The sequence below is a fragment of the Thunnus maccoyii genome, chromosome 8, assembly GCF_910596095.1.
Source record: "Thunnus maccoyii chromosome 8, fThuMac1.1, whole genome shotgun sequence".
Lineage (NCBI taxonomy): Eukaryota > Metazoa > Chordata > Actinopteri > Scombriformes > Scombridae > Thunnus > Thunnus maccoyii.
The window spans coordinates 17,892,365-17,914,048 of record NC_056540.1 but is presented as its reverse complement, the minus strand read 5'-3'; the positions used below and the strand labels follow the sequence as shown (position 1 = coordinate 17,914,048).

The following is a 21,684-nucleotide window of genomic DNA, read 5'->3' as shown; positions in this document are numbered from 1 at the left end:
GCTTGTTGGGGCAGCTGTGGCTCAGAGGTAGTGCAGGTCATCCACTAATTGGAAGATCAGCGGATTGATCCCCAGTTCCCCCAGTCCACATGTCGAGGCGTTAGAACTCCTGATGAGCAGGTTGGCACCTTGCATGGCAGCCTCTGCCATCAGTGTATGAATGTGTGTGTGTATGAATGGGTGAATGTTGGTATGTAGTGTTAAGTGCTTTGAATGGGCGGAAGACTCAAAAGGCACTATATAAATGCAGCCCATTTACCATTTACCATGTTGCATTCATTTCCCTTTATTGATCCAGTTACAAAGGTCAGGTCCCATCACAGTCCCTTCCTGTAATTCGCAGCGTTTATTGTCTAGACAGACAAAACTCAACAAGTCACGCAACATGACTGGCCAGTGGGAAGAACAAAAAAGCATGTTTCATCCCATCCACCAAGAAAACAAAGTATTTGAGATGAAAGAAATCAATACAGCTGGATTAGTACAGTACACTTTTTCCTTGGCTAACATTGGTAGCGGTGACGGATGAGTGTGTTATGACAGTGAAAGGTTATAATTCCTCTTAGAAATAATTGCTGGACACAGATTAAAGTAATGTCTCTGAGAGTAGACTGCAGTAATCAAGCATACAATATGATGGAAGATAAAGCAAGTGAAGAGCCAGACTGTTCCTCCAGGTCAGTGCGTATAAAATACTGTACAATATTATTGCTGCTGGTTTCCTTGGTGATGGATGCTGATGAGCACTGCTTTGATGAAACCAGCGTACTGTACCTTTTTAAAAGAAGCACGGTGAGCAACAACAGCCATATGGTCATTGGTTTTAAGTTTTGTATTTTTTAAGCACTATATTGCTGCGTCCTTCCCTCATTCAAAACACAGCTGTATAATAACATCACAACAGCAGCTTGTCGTAGATTTGATCAGTCAATCCAGTCAGGCCAGAGTGTGTGAGGGTAAAAACAGGCTGGGTACCTTCCACACCCCTCATCCATCGTTTGTACAATACAACAATTAGAACACAAGCTGTTTTGTGTCCCCTCTCGCTCTCATGTTCAAGGCAAATATTAGAATTGTACAGTATGTGTGAGGACACAGGGAGGTGATCATCTTCTATGTCTCTACACAGAAGGGAATCATCTTTTCATCAGGGGTGTGCTGTTAGTGTGAGGCCCTTATCTGCAGAATGTGCTTGTCTGCTTATGTGTGGTTTTGTTCATCTTTGGGCTATTTCTCTCTTTGAGGTAAAGAGCCTTGTTTTATGCATGCTAGCCTCCATAATGTCTTATCGGGGCCATCAAGATGCGATTACGACAGAGAGATATGGGAGTATGGTAGAAAAGCGTGAAATTGAGTCTTGCCTAAACAGAAAGAAAAAATCATGTCCTGAGTTGCTGATAGTTGGGTAAACCTTTTGTGAACAGTGACAAGGAGACAATACAATTTCAATTCAACCATTTCAGGTAAAGAAATCTCTTTAAAAATTGCTACATTTCTATTCTTGGTGAACTGCAGGGCTATATTGATAACCAAGACAGAGCATGATTACTAAATGGTGCTTTTCACTTCACGTTTTGAATTAAAATAAAATTCTGGTTTATTACAAATTGGGACTTGCTGTATTATTGTATTTTTGGCCATATATTTGCTAAGTTCTAGAGACTCATTAGCACTGCTACAACAACATCCAACCAGCCAACAGTACAACTAGATTATGTATTTAAACTAGATTATCTATTTAAACTAGATTATCTATTTATCTCTGAATAAAGTGAATGTTGGAAAACTATGGTAAGAACCTAGGTCAAAGTAATACTGTAGGAACAGCACCTTAACTGTGATGGATGTTTACAACAGATAGTTTGGCAATAATCTTATACAATATGTTTGGCTAACCTGAAGGTTTAGAGACAGCAATGTTGCCACACTCCCAGATCTCTTGGTGAATACAGTGTTACAACTGACCAGAATCATGGCCAAAATTACAAAAATTAGACTAAATTTGAAATACACCAGAATTATCCTATAAGTTCACCAAAAGCGAATGGATCCTGGTTCTTCTGTGGGCGACAGATGAGCAGAGGATGGCAGGTTAAGTGGAGGATGAAAAGGGCAGGTAATGGAAGTAAGGAGGGGAGCAAGTATTGGAAGAGGGCTAAAGTGCATTATTATCATTTCCCAGTGAGAGTGCAGTGCGAGGCGGACGTGTGAGTTCATGTGTTAAAATGTTATCAGAGCTCTGTTTCTGGGGGGACTCAAAGTTGATTTCTGGGTCATGTTGAGATCAAAGTTCAGGAATCGGGTTTCAGTTATGGTCCATGTCATCAATAATGGGGGTGTTGTAACTCTGGAACAGAGGCTGCATGAAGAGACCGACTGTCCCGACCACACATACACACACAAAGATCCACAGGAAGAGACGGTCGATCACCATGGCTACGTACTTCCAGTCTTCAATGATCTGCAGGGAGAAAGAGAGAGAAGTTTGATGTTAAATATTACCATTGTTGTGTTTACCTTCCTGAACTAAAGTGAACTGAATTCAATTCAATCTGGTTTCAAAGTTGTTTTTTATATGAATTCTCATCTTTGGTACTTTTTATTTAGTGGCTGAAACAGCAGTGACATAATACTAAGGAGTATGAATTCAAGAAATTCAAGTCACTGAATTAAAGGTTTTGCTCTGAGGGCAGGCACAATGTATCAGAGCTGGGTTTGTTTTTTCCTCATGCTGTGACAAATTTTGCATCTAATCAAATGCAGAAATCAAAGTTAATTTGAGAACTTAGTACAAATGACAATCTTGTGTAATATTTAAAAATATGCATAAAGACAAAGTGACTGAATGTGATACAGACAAGAATGCTCTCACTCCAAAAACAATTTCATAATTCACCAAACACTTATGATATAATTACATAATGAAACCCATCACATAACATAGGTGGCTAGAAAACAAACATTTGAAACACAAATAATTAACAATATGTACACAATCAGATATGCACAGATTCCACTGTGACAGTCTACTGAGATGCTAGCAGCTCTGTGAGGCTGTTCTTAGGCACAACAGTTCTTTGAGTTAAATGCAAAGTTAGCATGTTAACATGCTTGCAATGACCATGCTAACATTCTGACATTTAGAGGGTATACAGTTTATCAACTTCAGTATCTTTGTTTAGCATGTTAGCATGCTTTGTACCAAATTTTAAGGCTATCCATCCAATATTTGTTGAGACATTTCACTCTGAACCATAAATTTGAACCTTTTGGTGGCGCTAAAGGAGAAATCTGTGGTTTAGGATACATTGTCTGGAGCCATGAATGTGTGAATTTATGCCAATCCATCAAGTAAATGTATAATTTTACATAATTGTGGTAAGAGATGGGAATTCAAGGGATAGACAAAGTCATGAGAATTCTTCCTCTGGGAACCATGGACAACAGCAGCAAATTTCATGGCAATCAGTATGTTATGTTTTGACTCATACACACTTCAGTGCACACATTCAGTCACTTTTGTGAAACACCTACCCCTTCATCATCATCCTCAGTCTTCATCTTCTCAGCAATGTAGCGCACGCCATCCACTGCATCCTCCACATCAATGTTGCACTTGAGCGTCATCCTCTTCCTGAACTCTGTGTTCTCTGACATGTCGCTGATCTTCCAGCCATAGCGTTTGGCCGACTCCTCATTGACAAAGAAGGATGAGGAGGAATCAGCCATTCCTGCAGAGCCTCCAGTCCCCCCATCCGCTCCACGCAGCTTCTGGTCAGAGTACGATCGCTGCTGGTGTTTTTTTCGAAATTTCTCACGGATGTTGGAGCTACCAGGTCTCCGCATGAAGAGGTAGGAAGGGAGTCGGTACAAGAAGATGCGCTTAACCCAAGGAGGCATGGTGTGTGTACTGGGGGACCGATGGTGCACATTAAGGACACAAACGCTGGTGACGATGGAGAAGGTGACCAGCACCATCGTAAACATCAGGTACTTCCCAATCAGAGGCACTGCTAAAGACGTAGGTGGCACAATCTTTGAGATAAGGAGTAAAAACACAGTAAGGGCCAGGAGGACAGAGATGCAGAGGGTCATCTTCTCGCCACAGTCTGATGGGAGGTAGAACACCAGAATAGCCAGAGAGGTGATCAGGATACAAGGGATGATCAGGTTGATGGTGTAGAACAGAGGTTTTCTCTTGATAATAAAGTCATAGGTGATATCCAGGTATCTGATGTCATCAGGGTCTTCATTCTTGCGTCCAGGCAGTGAAACAATATCCCACTCACCGCTGGGTTTGAAGTCATCACGACTGGCAAAATCACTGAGGAGGATGAGATCAATTTCAGTGTGGTCGTAGGTCCAGGAGCGGAACTTGAGGGTGCAGTTCTGCTGGTCAAAGGGAAAGTCACGGACTTCGATTTTGCAGGCTGACTTATAGATAGCTGGTGGAAGCCAGGCCACCTCACCATTGTTGGAGACCACAGCATTGGAGTAGAAGGAGACTTCATAGGTCCCATCAGCACTAAGAGCAGGAAAAGGTGGGAGAAAAGCAAAAGAAAGAAGAAAGATAAATGATAACTGTAAAGATTTTGACAAATCTTATTCAAAGATCTCTCACTCATTGAAATACACATCATTATCATCTTCCACATAATATTTAGAAATGCAGTAACTCTACAGGGACTGGGTGAGGAGCTCAAACATCTGGAAGTCAAGTCAAGCCAGTTTTATTTATATGGCGCCAAATCACAACATAAGTTATTTCGGGGCACTTTTCACAGAGAGCAGGTCTAGACCGTACTCTTTCATTTACAGAGACCCAACAGGAGCTCTGACTAGAACTACCGCTCCTTTGCATTGAAAGAAGGTAGTTTGGGCATCAGTTTAGGATGACTCCTTAATCCTTCCCTGTGGAGGAACAGTATTACAGGCACATCCAACTGAGAAGAGACCCTGGGGCAGGCCCAGAACACACTGGAGGGATTATATATCCCATCTGGCCTGGGAACACCTCAGGGTTCTTTCAGGAGTAGCTGATGGACATGACTGGGAAGAAGAGTGTCTGACCTACTTTATTTAGCCTGCTACCATGGATGGAAGTTTTTTTGGTTGTTTTTTTTTAAAGAAAAAAAAAACATTGTTAAAACAAAAATATTTATAGTTCAGTCAGAGGAACTGTTGAGGAATATTGAGGAATTGACCATTTATAGTAAATGGTTATGCAGTTAGATTTGGTGTAAAAGGCTCTTCTCTTTGAGGGAGCTCTCAGATAATCTAAGCAGTGATGAGGATTCTCCTGAGAGAATAAACATACATAAAAACTTCAACAAATTAACGATACAAAGTGGCTGGGGTGGCAGAGGGTGCTGCAGTAGCAAACAGCATTGGCACATGCGTATTAGCAGGGTAATACACTTGCTGTACACTTACATGAATATGATTGGGCATCACTTGTCAGCTGGTAGCCAAGCAGCTGGAGAATGAACCAGCGATCGTGAAGCATGAATGAAGCAGCTGGCGCCAATCAGCCAATGCAAGCACGATTTCAGTGTTCTGCTTGAACTATGTAACCATTACACTGCTCACTAAGGGCATTTCTGAAACTATACTTCGTTCTGGTTCGAATCAGTGGATGAGTTGGAAAATTTGGCACGTTTTCTCTGTGGTTCACTTTCTTCTCACACAAATCCAAGCAAATCAAAATGCATCACTACAAGCCATATGAGAATGATCAATCCTCTCATAGGTCAGATCTGCCTGGGGCAGGAGAAAGAACATAATTAGCTCTAGTCCAGGTTGGACCCAATCGGACCGTCATTCACTCTCTGGTTTGCTGCTAGCAACTGATGATTTCAATTATCCAGTGCACTCTGCTATGGGAGCCATTTAGCTCAACCTTCACAGTATGCCTGGTACACCTTGACCAAGACTACATCCACAAAGGGTCTCGGTACAATTGTTTTGGTCCACATTCATCCAATTCAACTGAACTAACCAGTGCAGGTCTGAAAACGCCCCAACAGGCTCTGTACTGTATGTCACTTCTTAAAATATATGTAATAATTTGTCAAATCCATTACAATCTTGAGCTAGTTCATCATCTTAGTGCAACTGAGCATGGATTGAATCTGTTTTGCAGCACTGTCATCAAAAGAAAACATTTATTTGAGTCTAACTGATGGCATGTTGAGAATTTGCTTTCATGACATGTGTGTCTGCAGAGGTGACACATGCAACAGTTATATGTATTGAAAGTTACAGGATGTGTTTATCATCCCTAAGGAAAAGCTCTGTATTGTACTCCTAGCAACATGGCAACAACTGTCCACCCCCCCAAAATGTTGCTGAGACTGACTTTTTTTCTTTATCTCACGAAGGCTGCAGGTGATGCATTATACATAAGTGGCCTATCAATTATAAAGTAGGTCAGGAATCCAGCCATCACACTCAGTCTCTAATGCTTTGGGGCTGGCGTGAATATGCAGACTAATTAAAAATGCAGAGGCCCCACCTGCTTCTGACTGTGCCAGAGACCTTGACATGAAGTCATAAAGTAATGCTGATCATCTCGTATCAATTTGCTTTTTAAGCCAGTAAGGTCTTTAAGCGGTCTTTAGCTGACCAGCAATCTGTGTTCGTAAAAGTTTAATGCCTACAAACCCTGTATAAACGGTGGGGTAACACTGCTGACCAAAACAAAAATGTTGCGTGTCTGCACATCTGTGGCTGTTAAACCATCTCAGTCAGGTTTAAAGTTCATTCCTGACCATGGAAATAACAATCACACCACCAGTTTAATTTAGTGGCTGTTCTGCAGCTTTTGATCATATCACATCGTCTTCATCAGCAAATGGAGTTTGATAAGTTACCTTGGAATTGTAGATCTTTCCCTTTTCTGGGCACTTTAAGGACTTCTCAGCCTTCCCAGATAATAGGGTCAAATTTGGACCCTGGATCTGATTGAAAATTGACCTCTGGTTGTCAGATGTTTGGGAAGATGAAGATTAGATGTTTGTCTGATTGTATCATATATATATAAATGCATTTGGAAAATGTTAATACCATAAATTGTGAGAAGTTGAGTTTCTTGAAATATATTAGCCATTGTGGATTATTTGAGTGTTTTTGTAGACTGCTGATGAAGATCATGTGATATGATTGAACACTCCAAAAAAGCTACTATATGGGTCTTGCTTTAATTTGTACCAGTTAATAGTCCAGCTGCTACAGGCTTTTTTAGGCTTTTTCCTTGCTTGCACAGAACTGTGATATCTCTAATCTTTACATTTTGAAAGTGGCTGTTCATATTAATTAGAGTAATTGATGGCTGACTTTCCCTCATTATAAACTGACAAATCAAAGCACCATGTATACAAATTTTGCATAATCACAGCTTAAAATTGTCTCAGTATTCTAGCGCTGATTTTATTCTAAATGTCATGTTTTTGCATTAGATCTTGCGTTGTGTCTTTGCTTTGTTTACTGAGGGGTAAATAAAATAGCAACAGTTAACAACCATGACACAAGGTGATATACTCATTAGTCCCATGGAACTAAATTGCCTCCAGTTATTGTATACAATTCACCTTAAAGAAACTAGCAGATGGAAAGGAGACCCAGGTGTTGACCTATATGGGCGACAGATGAGGTGAGGCCCAAAAGCCTTCATGTCTGTCAGCTAACACTTCAGTGGCAGCAGGGCTAATTTCCCCTTGAATGAACGTATTACAGCATTGGGATTCTCATGTATTGATTTTCACTGGCAGGCATTTTATACAGCTGCAAGATGATTTTTGATGTTTACACAAAGTGAAGGTCTTCTCAGATCAGTGATTTAAGCATTTGTGCTCAATATGCAAAAACACACAATAATGTGCAGGGACGTTGTCCTGTTGTCCAATGTAACAGTGCTTTTAAGATTGAGCGTGCAGTCGGGGTATTATAGTGCATTGACTTCTATTAAAAAAGATCAATAGTTAAGGCTGTAATGTGACTGTATTATTTTAATGTACATATCCAGCTCTATAGTGTGAAATGCAGCTGAACTGTGTCAGAAACTGAAACATTTTTACTGTCTATGTAGCTTGTATGTGCTCAAATGTTCAAGTGTAAGGTGTGAAGAGGAAGAAAACCCAACAGATATGGAAGAAATCTAATCACAGCTGCATAATAAATGTTCACTGGTAGCCTCATTTTGGTCAGATTTATTATAAACTGAAATGGAAAGCTAAAGATTATAGAGTTTCTGTGAATAAGTATTTTCAGTCCTAAAAGGTGACCAAATTCCCTAAAAAGAAGTCATTCAAAAAAAAGTCAAATCCTTCATAATGGATCTACAATCACCCTGTTTCTTTTGCCTTACCTGCAGACTTCATCATTAATTCAGTCTCTCCCCATCTCTTTTTCTCTGTAATCTCTCATCCCTTAAAAGACCACTCATCATCATGAGACTATCTGCAGACACCTCTAACAGTGTTAACATTGTTTTTTTATTGTATTCAATTTTCTAAAAAAGGTGACAAGTGGGATAAAAAGGAGAGATAAGAGGATAGGAAGCGTAAGAGGATATGAAAAACATTTTAGAAAAATGGGCTTTTGTAACTATTTGAATAAGTTGCTCTTTGTTGTCTGATCCTCTTTTAATCACTTAGTTTTACAGCTATACATGCACACACACACATAAGCAGCCTTACTTGTTGTAGAGGACAATGTCTGGGAGCCAGATGTGTTGTGACGGGAGGCGGATTTTCTTGATTCCCTCGTACTCATCAGGGTCCCACATTAATCTGTAGTCATTCCATACCTGATGAGGATAAATGAAAATACAATACATGCATCAAAAATCACCAAAGCTGATATGAAGAATACACACAAAATTGCACGCACAGATACGAACCAGCTGTTCGCTGACATATTTGTTCTACATGCCATGAGCTAAACGCATCAGCGAACCAGCAACATTTTCACCAAAACCTCTGCATATTCAACCTGTCCCTCAAAAAGACGCAGATACATGATGGTGTATCTTTATATATTTTTGTGTGTGTGCACTAATGATTAATACGAGTCAGACACTTATTGAGCCACTAAGAGGTTGTGTTTTGACATGGCCTGACCTCACAAACATAAACACACATCGAAAGAAGAACAAAAGGTCAAGCAGGGACACAAACCTGAGTGAGCCAACAGTTGGTGGTCATGATCTGCTCCCTCTCATTCTGAAACACACACAGACAGAAGGTTTATACATACAGGATGTGGATGGCTAAAAGATGGCTCCAGTATTTAGGCAGCGGCTGAACTCACTCCTGTCAGTAGAAATAATCTCCACCATCTGTGTTCTTGAATTATCTTAAATTAGTAGAATATGCCTCTATGAGTCTGAACGTGGATTTGGACTTGTGTGTGTATGCGTTTCCTCACCACGTTGATCAGCTGGGCGAGGGACACCTGGATGTAAATGGTGACCTGCTGGCTGTTGTTGACAGCTGGTCTGATCAGCTTGTTGTAGCGCTCTGATGACAATAGGTGACTCACCAGCCGCTCCTCCACCTCTGCACACAAGGCAGCTGCACACATACAGAATAATACAGAGTAAGAAACCAGCTACGCACAATGGACCAGGACCAGTAACATGTACTTTATGTCCTTGGTGTGGTCAAGTGAGATAATGCAGACAAGATGAGATATGGTTCTTGCAAAAGCTTGAGACAGATTTCAGTTTTACACTCTTTTTTTTGTAACCACACCAACAATGTACATTGGGCCAACACGTGACGGGGGTGGGGGGGGGGGGATGTACCATGGAGAGCCTGCCTGTTGGAATGAAAACCTGTTGTTTCTCCGTGGCAAATGTTTGGCTAGCCTATGTCCAACACTTCTGTCCAATGAGATTCACGTTATTGACATTGTTATTGCATATCGACAGACAATAATTAGGAGCTTGTTAATGAAGCACCAAAAATATGTAACACCTTAAAATAACTAATTTAGGCTTAATTTTCATTTAAGGATAGCAATGGGGGAAACAATCTTAGAATGCAATAACAAAAGCATTACTCAATCATCCCAAATGCTGACACCACATGAATGCATTTATCTTGACGTGACCATGGATGGATGTTTGAAACTTGAGGATGGGCCAAATTTTTCACTCGTCCATCACAGTTCATGATATAGTACATCTAAAAGGAAATTAGCATCCTAACATAATGATGTTACATTATATTATGTTCCACTAACAGTAACACGCTAAATATATTATCTTGCTAACCTGAGGCATATTAAAGTACTAAACACTTAATCTTAAACATTAGCATTTCACAATTAACATGTTAACATACTATCATTAGCATATTAAATGTTCCCTTGTTTTTTCCCCTTCCTGAAGTGCTTCCTAAAGCAATAAATGTGTCCAATTCACACAATGTGACATTGCACAGGTGAGATGCTGTGTGTGCTATAAAAAGCCAATCTCCTACTCCCGTCTGTTCTATTAGCACATCACCTTAAGGCCTTAAAACTGGAAAATGTTTGTGAGACTGTGTGTCCATATTTTAGGCTAAATGAGCATCTACTGCTTCATTTTAAAATCTGAAAACAACAAAAAACCACTACTTTGTTAGCATCAAACAGCAACATATCCCACATCTCTCCCATCTCCACTGTCAAAGCCTCATGGAGATCTCATACAGTAAATCCAACTTATTCTATTTCATAAGGCCAAAATATCCTCTGGCTGTTATGTAATCTCATTCTGTTGGACGCCATACCAAAAATGTCAAACCACAGCCTGTAAAAAAATATTCCAGCTCTCTGATTTTGACTTCCTTAATTTCATCATCTCAGTGGAGTGAGTGTTGAGACGATGCACTCGTATCAGACTAACATGGGGTGTTGAGGGTACCTCACATTGCATAATGTGTGTGTCTCAAATGATTAGATATGGTGACTAAACACCTGGGGCCACATGAAAAGGGAGGTCTCCCACTGACTCAATTTGATCGTACAGATGTGCGTAGGTAGAAGTCCATGTCAGAGCAGCTGTTTATAAATCAGTTGTGACCTTGTGTTCAACTTTCCAGCTTTACAGTCTGATGGGATGGATCATATCTGAAGGAGGTATCACAATTTTACAATTTTAGATACCGTACTGTATGTTTGAGTGCAGTTGAAAAAGTTAACATGTCAAAAATGTCAAAAATAATTGCACAATTAAATAGTGTGTGAACACCTTAAGGCTTGACAAGGACTAGAGAACCATTGGAAGGTTTGTGCAGCGCCAAAAGATGCATGTTGGCATTTAATCTGCACTTGCAAACAGAAGTTAAAGTTTGGTGTAGCTAGAGAATCTTATTAACTTCATTAACCTTATTTTGAGCATTACATCGTACTTTGTTGCCTAGGCATGTGCACAGATAGACCTCAAAGGGGGCTCGAGCGCCTGCCCGTTTGGCCCCTAGAGAGAAAGTGCCCTTTTTCTGGGGTTTCTGGGGTATTTTTAATAAATCAATAAATAAATTCCTTTTACATCCAGCGTGACACAACAATATATTCAGTACCTCATCTTGTTTCTGAGTGTAACTGACAGAGAATTTATATAAGTATATGTTAGTATAGTTTACCACAAGGTAAAATGACTGTAGTTGACAGAACTCAGTAGCGTGGAACTAATGTTCAGGGGGTATTATACTATTAGTATATACTATATACTGCATACTCTTATATTATGTACTATATACTATTATTGTCATTGCACATCTGATGCAAAGCGGGTATGGATCCTGTCATGCAACACATTTCTCCAAGTTGTTTAAGTTAGGTATAAAGTTGTGAAAAATGTATGCATCTTTATCCACCACGAGCTACAAGATATCAACGATATGATACACATAAGAAATATGACGAAATTAAGGATGTTTCCCTCCTTCTGCAACAAGCAGCCAATGAGGTGCATTCAGTGTCAATCTGAGTTTTTAGTGTCAAATTGATCTGCATTAACTATAGTCAGCAGTGATGTTGTCATTGTGTTTGTGTTGCTAATGTCAGACATTAAAGTAACGTCTAATATATGATTATATGTACAGTAAGCATACATTTTCCTTTCTTTGTATTTTATCTTATCTTTGTCTTATGTTTGCTCAACAGGTGAATATTTGTACAAGGACAGTAAATGAATGTTAACTGTGCACTAAATGTCATTATATATTTAAGCAAATAGTTAAGCACTTTTTTTTAGTATTTTTTCAGTATTTTTGGAGGGAGAGACAGAAAGGATGAAAGAATGTTAACTGTTAAAATCTTTTATAAACCAGTTTCTAATACACCTCATCTAAAGCTTATGTGTTGCTTTTTAGAACTGTGGCTTAAATGCATGATGTCTTCCAAGCCTCAGTATTATGATATGTTATGTGAAATATATTAAACAAATTTGTTGGCACATAGAAATAGTATCTTAGCCATACAATATCAGCATCCTCTTATTGTCTGTTATTATTGAAGTAGTTACGCCTTCTGTGGAGAGGTAGTAAGAGGCGAGAGAGGCAGCCATGCAGCCAGAGGAAGTGCATCTTCGTCAGCAGTAGAGCTTCTGCAAGTGAGGATGTCAGTCAGAGGGCTACAGTAGGTAAGAGTTGGGCTGGTTAACATGTGAGGAGAATTTACTGAAAATACACTTAATTTCTTTGAATGTATCATTAATTAACTGTCATGTAGCAGTGTTTGAACCAATCTCAGTCCTGGGTTTGTTTTAAATACATACATTTCAATATCTCTTTAACAGTGTTGCAAAAGTAGTCATTCCAGGCATATACATATGTAATTATTTGCAAAAAATCGCCTTTTAAGAATTTGGGCACCTGCCCCTCTAACATCCTCTTCATGTCCTTGTTGTGGCCTGTATGGTAATTCAGAGCTCTTGCAGAAATCAATAGAGGAAATGAAACAAAAACAGACTCAACCGGCTACTTTGCCAGCTTCCTGATCACTGCAGACCTACTCTGGATTATCAGTATAGTTGAATGAGATCATAATGGGAAAACAAACACATTAACAGAGGCACACACACATGCCCAGAGCAGCAGTAAGTTGGTGAAGCGATGTTTAAATCTCGTGCTATAAGGTCTCACCAAATTGGTACTGCAATGTAGCATGCTGCACATGCTCAGATGTAATGAGTGTGTAATGAGAGTAATGAGAGTATGCGTGTGTGTGTGTATGCATGCTCACAAACAGATCAGATGTAATTGCGTACTTAGCAACAGTCCAACACATAAATACACACACAAATATGGTATACCTACCTACTTCAAAGCCAGGCTCACTAGTAGACACACACACTGTTTGTTCCTATACAATGAATATATTACATGTTGACAATGCACGCGATATCCAGTTCATATGACGATAATGAGTCACATTTGAGCAGACACACACATACACACACACACACACACAAAGAGTCACCGCAGGGCTGATTTCACTAATCAACACAGAACAATGTCTGACTGGGTCACAGAGCTTCAGTGATAGTGGGTTTAAAACACTCTGCCAGCCTTTCATACATTTTAAACTTGTGAAAAAAAGTCCCTTCTTTTGGCCAATTAAAACTTTCATTTAAAACAGTCGGCAGGACAACTGACACTAAACATCAAAGGCTCTTCACAGCCATGTTTGCTCTCTATAGAGGGAGGGTTCTTAAGGATGACTGAATATTTACTGTCTCTCTGAGAGGGTGAACATTCGGTAAATGGAAAAGCCTTTTGTTCCGTTCTATTCTGTTTTTGTAATGTTTTGTTTTATTTGTTTTTATGTCCCTGGATTTCTGGAAGGCATTTTGTGACAGCCTTTTTTGAAATAAATAAACCTTTCTTGGCATGACTGTTGGCTGTGGCTTTCCAGCATGTAGGACAGTATGAACCGGAGGATGATGATAACAGTAAGGAAAAGACAGATAAGAGGTCAACACTGTGTATATCTCGACCAAAAGTACTAAGCCTCCATCTTCAAAAAGTATGTTATTTAAGTTATCTTACTGATCTTTAGTAATATAACTTAAGTTCTGCTTTTATCTTTAACACTGTGGCTCAAGAGGTAGAGCAGGTCCTCCAGTCCGCATGTCGAAGTGTCCTTGGGCCAGATACTGAACCCCAAATTGCTCCTGAAGGCTGTGCTATCGGTGTGTGAGTGTGCATGTGTATGTACATTAGAACTCTTGATGAGCAGGTTGGCACTTCGCATGGCAGCCTCTGCTATCAGTGTATGTGTGTGTGAATGGGTGAATGTTAGCATGTAGTGTAAAGCACTTTAAGTGGTCGGAAGACTAGAAAGGAGCTACATAAATGCAGCTCATTTACTTTACATCTGTCATGGCAGCAGCCAATTAATATTTTTTCTTTTTTTTCCCTGTGTTGTCAGTCTTATAGTCATTAACATTTCCTGTCATTTCATACCCTCCAGTGTATTCCTGTCAGTTTTTATCACCTGAGCTCCACATCCCCTCTGCTCCCACATCTGCTCCCATCTTCAGCATTTGATCAATCCTATACACACACACTAGTAGCAGTGGGCAGCCGCAGTGCAGTGCCCGTGGACCAACTCCCTGGTCAGGGGCACTGACAAGAGTATTAACCCTTACATACATGTCTTTGATGATGGGAGGAAACCAGAGCACCCTGCGGAAACCCACACAAACATGGGGAGAACATGCAAAATCCACACAGAAAGGACCTGGGACAGCCAAGGTTCGAACCCAGGACCTTCTTGCTGTGAAGCAACAGTGTTAACCATGTTGCCCAATTAGTCATCAGCTCCGGAATGTACAGTGTGCATACCTGCCATTTTGGACCAGTACGCTCTCCTGTTATCTGCTCTGTGGCTGCCTTGTTTTCTTTTTTTTTTTACACTTGCCCTTTTACCCTTTTGGACCTTTGCTTGCCTGTTTATGCCTCTTTGGACATGTTTGCCTGTTCTGACTGTCTGTCTGATACCAAATTTGACTTAAATCAAAGAGCCAGTTAACTTTGCTTTGAGTCTGCACCCTGCTTACCTGAGTTGTTCCAAATATCAGTAACAAACACCAAAATACATCATCATCACTCAGGGATTAGAGCCACAATTTTAAATGATGTTTCGCAATGTTTTGCTGTTCATCCAAAAGGCTCCTTCAGTTAAGAACTAAAATTTTAGTTTTAGCTTTCTCCATACATCCAACCACCTGAATTATTGAGAAGAATCTTCACAGATGATTCACTAGATATTCATCCACTCACCAAAGAGATCAGGATTGACCTTGATGTTTTGTCTAAACATCTGTCAGGAACATACTGTATCTTCAAAATGTTTTCATGAAGTTTTGTGTACAGTTTAAGCCTCAAACTGACAGACTTCATCTTGCAAGCTTGCTTTTAGCGATGAGATTTACAGCTGGAGACAAACATTCGTGATTCTGAAGTGAAGTGACGACTCAGCGAATGGAGCGTTCATCCAGTGTGGTGTAGGAAGAGTTCATGCTGACCTCTCAGTGATGGAGAAAACTGTTATTCATCAACTGTGCAGCCGGTGATGTCTGCTTCTAGTTATTTGTTTTGAACCGGCAAAAACCTAATTAGATTTTGGAGGTGCTCTGGTTCTGAGAAATCTGCCCATAGACAGTTCATCTTCAGTGAAAAGAAAGATGTTGCTGGTTGATATGTTTGGATGTAATAGTCTGCATCCTCGAACTGCCTTCAGGTCTTTAAGCTGGAGAGTTTGACACTGTCCAAACCCAGAATTTTGTGCAAAGTCAAACATACTCATACAGCTCTGCCAACACTTTTGATCTGACATCAGCAATGTACATGTGTCCTGACATCTGAAAACTGTGCAGTTAGCAGCTTTGGACAACTGTGAATATTGTCTCAGTATTTATTCTGGCACTTTATTTACACTGTTTTGTAGCAGCGGTGCCATCTGTGGTATCAATATATACTCGTGATAAAAATGTTTTCTGATATATGTCAGGATCAACCTGAAAAGAAGAGGCACTGTACTTTCAAGAGGTATGTGCTACACTTGGTCACTCTGCATTAACCTCCAGCAGGCCTCCATCTGAGGAAGAGACGGGAGAAGTGTCCAACATCTGAGCAACCATGACATGACACTAAACCCTGAGGGTAAATGTCCTGAGAGACACAGAGCTCTGTCTGTCAGGATTAGACCAAGAGGAGAGACAGAGACACATGAGAGGTGAAGAGGACAATAGAGCGCACACGCACATCACAAAAACAAACAACAGCAACATCAAGGAGTGTGAGACAGAACAATTCCCAGATTACTATAATCATCTGATAAAATGAAGGCGGATCATGCCGTATTACGGTAGTGATTGGGGAGCCACAGTGATTCATGGGATCACAGCCTGGCAATAATAAGTCGTTTATATGCAATAAGGGTGCAAATTGCTGCATAATGGCATGCATTATTCTTCTACTAATTAAAAGCAACTGGTGTGGTTTTGAGATTTTGGCTTCCTGGGAGTTGAGACCACACTTTCTATAAATCCTGTTGGGTTTCCTCTTTGTGTTCCTTTCAGCTTTTTATTTGTCATTGTGCTTTGGTTAATTGGATTAAGGCTTTGTTAAAAAGCAAGAGCTGTTACACCAAGGAGCAGAGTCATAAACAGATGAGGGGCCATAACACGTAGAGGATTCTGAGGAACCTGTTGAAGAAGTTATTGAACTATAATCATTATCTGTGCTGCTAAAATGAAACAAAAGGAATCAGTGGGAAAATATACTCTCATTACACTATAATTAAGGGAGCAATACACTGATTTCTCATATAAAGGTCAATTTACTTGTCATGAGGAGCACTGCTCAGCCTGTGAAAACAGTTGTCTGATGTCTTCTGAGAAAATAATCTTGATGATGTTGTCATGGCTTCAATTGTTTGGTTTTTATTAAGAAAAACTAAATCACATCCAGTATAGCATTTCAAATTATAACATATCAAAAACACCTTCAACCCAAGATCTCAGCATGATAATGTTCCTCAGAAAAACACATTCTGCTACTAAACTGGCCACTGCTTAATTTTGGCTAACTTCACAAACAGTGATATTTTTATTATAATTGTTCTCAAATCATACTGAGCTGGACTGAAATGTTTGTTTCTCTAACCCCTGAGCAGTTTTAACACTCCTTTTGTTATTAAACATTTTATTACATTCAGAACATTCTTGAACTATAGAACAATTAGTGGCAATTAGCTGAAAGAGTAAAACTGAAGATGTCATTAGCTGTAGACAAAGATTCAACATGCACATATGTACTGTACACATGCACAGAAAGAAGAGTTTTGCGCAAAATCTATGAAATGATTGCTGTTTGGTGGCTGAATAAATCAAGTTAACATTTGAAACACACATTTTTAAAAGTTGCTGCTGACGCAGCTTCACCCTTTGCTTTTCTCTGTTTGCTCTACAAGAAATAAGAGACGTCATATTGCCTTATAAATGTACAGAGGGAAGCATAAAAATAAAACCAGCACAAAAAAATGAATAAACTGTGAAAGACAAATGACTTCATGTGACTAGTGGAGAGGCCCGAGGATGATGAAGAAGCACAGTATGGACTGTATAAAGTGATGTGAGGTACTGGGTTTGAGAGAAAACGCTAAAACAGTAGATGAGGCTAAAATGAGATGTGTATGAGGTTGATGTAAGTAGAGACGGAGCATTAGGGAGTCTACCAGCAGGTCTCATCACACATGTATGCACACACACACACATACACACTCGTGTCCGCCTCACTGCACTCTCCACACCTCAATAATTCATTGCCGCTAAAATAAAAATGCCATCATCTCACAAGCACAGAGACTCAAACACAATCGAAGATTATTCTCCTAGTCTTTCTCGGCCAGTTGAAATCAACACATAGTCTCCATCACAACATACAGAATGTGTAAAACAACAACAACAAAAAAACTCTCATTGTTTGGGTGATGCGGATGAATGGACAGGCTGTGCCATCAGTGCAGAGTACGGAGAGAAAATGCACCCAAAATCTGCATCCTGTAGGTTGTTTTTTAGGGTAGTGAGGTTCACAAAGTAAATTATTCAGTGTCTTACCATCTGGGGTGTCCTTTCTGAGGCCAAAACAATTTAGGCTTCAGCTGTCTTTGACTTTGCTCAGTATACTGCCCAAGTCAGTCATGTTTTAAAGACACCCACATGCCATTCATATACATTCACAGCCACATGGTCAAGCTCCGTCTAAATATTTGGCATTGTTCACAAAAACTTTCAGGCAGTAGATATGCATCTGAGAGTTTTTGTGCTGTTTGGTGTCTCACGGGGTTTGTGTTGGTTGTTTGGCTCTAACTTTTTATCTTCACAGATAATCCTTATGTCTGTGAGGATAAAATCAACCATTCTTTTATCTGTCACAACCCCTCCCTCGTGTCTTTCTGTCCCGCTTTGCTCCTTTCTTCTCACTAGTGACAGGAACATGTGCAGGATGAGAACAGAAGAAAAACAATGGCAAATGGCTTCCCTCTGTGCCACTCTTATGTTTAACCACTTAGAGTGCACCAGTTTCCTCTAAGTAAATGTACACCTGATGCATCCCACTCTTGCATTCTTCTCTTCATCTGCGTCTGTCTGTCTCTCACTCGAAGAGCAGCAACATCCAATCAAGTGCGCCAGCCCAGTGAATAATAGTTTACTATGATGGGCTGACTCACTGATGACATGCTTTCTTGACTGAACACACATGTGCAGTTCTGAGAAAGCTGGTTTTAAACTTGTGAGACCAAACAGCAGTAGCCTGAGAATAACACCAGGCTAACACTTAGAACCGCAGATTTCCGCCCACCCACACAGAAAGTTTCACCCAGGGGCAACAGAGTCGCAGAGTCAGGGCTGTGTGAGGGTTTCGTGCAACATGCTAAATGCAGATAGCATGTGACACCCCCTCACCCCCACCCACCCCCCTCTTGCACTCCTAGGCATTGTGTAAGTGTTTAATGAGCAAAACATCTAATCTGGGATAGCTGTAGTACACATTAACGCATTTATACGGCATGCAGCTGATACTGAAAGAATACATGCAAGCAAAGTGGCTGCCTGGATTTTTACTGTAGCAGCCAGGGTGACGTTTGATAGGAGTGACAGAACTACAGTCATGCAATGCCTCTATTCTGGATCTGTTAGGCAAAAAGTGGCATAAAGGGGTCAAGGAAAGGGGTAGCAAGGAAGGAAGGAGGTAGTGGGGACAATAGGAAGAAGACTCACACTGGAGTACTTGATGTTGAGAGCAAATGTGCTCAAAGTTGCTCATAAAGTGTTTGTTTTGGATTTTATTAATAAAAGTCTCTGGGAGTATACTGCATTGCACTGCAGGAAAACAAATACAAGTAAAAACTGACCTTCATCTGCATAACACCACCTCTCACTCCCAATGTTTATGCCTGCTCTATTATAATAAAACATGTTTAATTAATAATTACCCGCTTTGTTTTATAGTTACAGATAAATTACTTTTTTTCTCTTTTTGAAAGCAACAAAGCTGCATAAAATACTCCAAAAATGAGGCTGACTTTCTTTTGAACTGACTGGGTCATTTTATCCTGGAAGTTTTTACTAGAACCATATTTCTATTATCTGCACACAACATGTCTTTATTTCTAATGGAAACATGTCCAGGTTAGGCTGCTGGGGATACAAGTATCAGTGCTTTGATCTATACTGAACTAGATAAAATTGTGTTCAATTGTAGTGTTAAATAGAGTTTGTTTTGAACTGACGGCCTGTAGGGCAATTTTGCAAAGGTTTTTGTTTTCCTCATACTGTAATCTTTTTAATTGTCTACTGGCTAATTGGAACAACCTGAGTTCATTAAACCTAAATAGGACTAATGATCACGTTTCTGTTGTATGTCCAGATTTGCTATGGCAGAGAAAAACTTTCTAAAATCTATTTATTTTCACTGAAGGAAGCAGTGACATTGGGTCCTGGGTTTGCCCTGTTGAGTGCCACAGCAGATCATGCACTGACACAGTGAGATCCCATTACAGCACCATGGACAGCTCCTGAGTGGGATGCCCCTCCAGTGCCTGATTCTGAGCCTGGTTCAGGACCACGGACAGCTCTTCATATATTAAACTGCTTCATTTAATGGAAACAAAAGAGAAAAAGGCTCCCACATCTTCTGATAGAAGTTATGGTTTTCTGAAAGGATTCAGTCCATTTAGCTCCGACTGTAATTAACATCAGAGGGCCTTGGCACATCCTGCAGGTCATTAGGCACGATGTGGGCCACAGAATACCATTATGAGATTTCATCAAGTAGATTTAAACGCCCATGTGTGTCCGCATTTAGAGCTCGGTGAGTCATGAGAAGACCACAGTCCTAAATGGTTTAAAATTACATAGTTAATGAATTTGTTGTTTAAATGACAGGCAAACTTCTCAAATCTCACACTCGTGTGCATTTAAACCAATGTCATTATGACTTCGTGGGTTTGTTGTGCAAAGACAGGCAAGTTAGTAATTGAGGCGTGCTGAAAAATCACGTGCCAAAGCAATCTGACGCACGGAAACGCCACTACTTTTCCCCACTGGCCTGTTTTCCGGTATCCCGTGTTAAGCTAAAACATTTCCCAAAATTCAATTAAAGATATTGACAGAGGAGATTAAGCTTCTGCCTAAAGGAGTGGCACTGAGTTGCAAATGTCACATGTCATATTAAATTAGATTTCTGATATTTCATTTCAAGATAGACTCCACTGTACTATTAATTGGCATGGGTAGCCCATTTAGGTAGTGCTATTTCACAACAGACGCCTCAAAACAATGTGATCCTATCTTTGGCTGAAGCTCCATACGCAAAGTACAAGCCCCACTGTCCCGTCCCGTTCCGGGAGGATTTGAAAGGATTACTCACTTGCCACGGTGAGAACCAGAAGAGCCAACGCTGCTTTCACCGGGGCTGCCATCGCTTCCTCCCCTCCAGTGCGACAAACACACGAAAACTTGCAGATGAAGAGTCTTTCTTGCTTGCGTTTCTTTCTTTTCTGCTTTGTGTGTGAAGTAAGTAAGTAAAGAGTGAAATAAAAAGAAAAAAAGAGGTTGGTTATAGCGGTTTCATTGCAAGGGATTCCTCAGATAACGACCGGTAGCTGCGGCTTGGAGGCATGGAGAGGAGCTCTGACTGCTGTCTGAGCCGAGAGAGATGAGGAGGAAGGATGCTTTCTGCCAGAGCGCACCGACTCCACCGCTGGTCCTGGAGCTGTGATTGTGCGCAGCGGAAACCGGCTGCAGAGAACACAGTCGCCCTTACTTCTTCTTCTTCCTCTTCTTCTTGAGCGATGCAAACGACGTTTTCTTCGGGAATACGGGGTCAGGAGCTAGTGAGGATACGCCAGTCCTGTTATCGCCGAAGCGGCCATTCTTCAGATAAAAGATTTAAGCGCCCCGGTCCTCACACTGCCCTGCCCGCACAGTGCGCTCCCCAGTCGGGCGTCAGTTTCATTCTCTGCCGTCTTGATCGACAGAGTTTGACATCTGTGACAACAAACAGGATGCGATAACAGTTAGAAATCCCCCTCAGGGAAGGCACTTAATACCCATCAGCCACTGAAACCGACTTTATCTTCTCCAATCAAACGAATGCCTTCATTGAAAATGCACTTTAAGTTAAT

At 40.5% G+C, this 21,684-nt stretch overlaps 1 protein-coding gene across 1 annotated transcript; it reads right to left on the bottom strand.

Annotated features, from left to right (window-relative positions):
• Positions 1 to 860: 860 nt before the first annotated feature.
• Positions 861 to 21,332, bottom strand: LOC121901798 (neuronal acetylcholine receptor subunit beta-2-like). Its single transcript, XM_042418786.1, has 6 exons — positions 20,928 to 21,332; positions 9,427 to 9,572; positions 9,177 to 9,221; positions 8,697 to 8,806; positions 3,535 to 4,525; positions 861 to 2,461 (listed from the first exon to the last, which is right to left on the bottom strand). Exons 1-6 carry the CDS (start codon positions 20,977 to 20,979, stop codon positions 2,306 to 2,308), a joined length of 1,500 nt encoding a protein of 499 aa, XP_042274720.1. The 5' UTR covers positions 20,980 to 21,332; the 3' UTR covers positions 861 to 2,305.
• Positions 21,333 to 21,684: the final 352 nt, after the last annotated feature.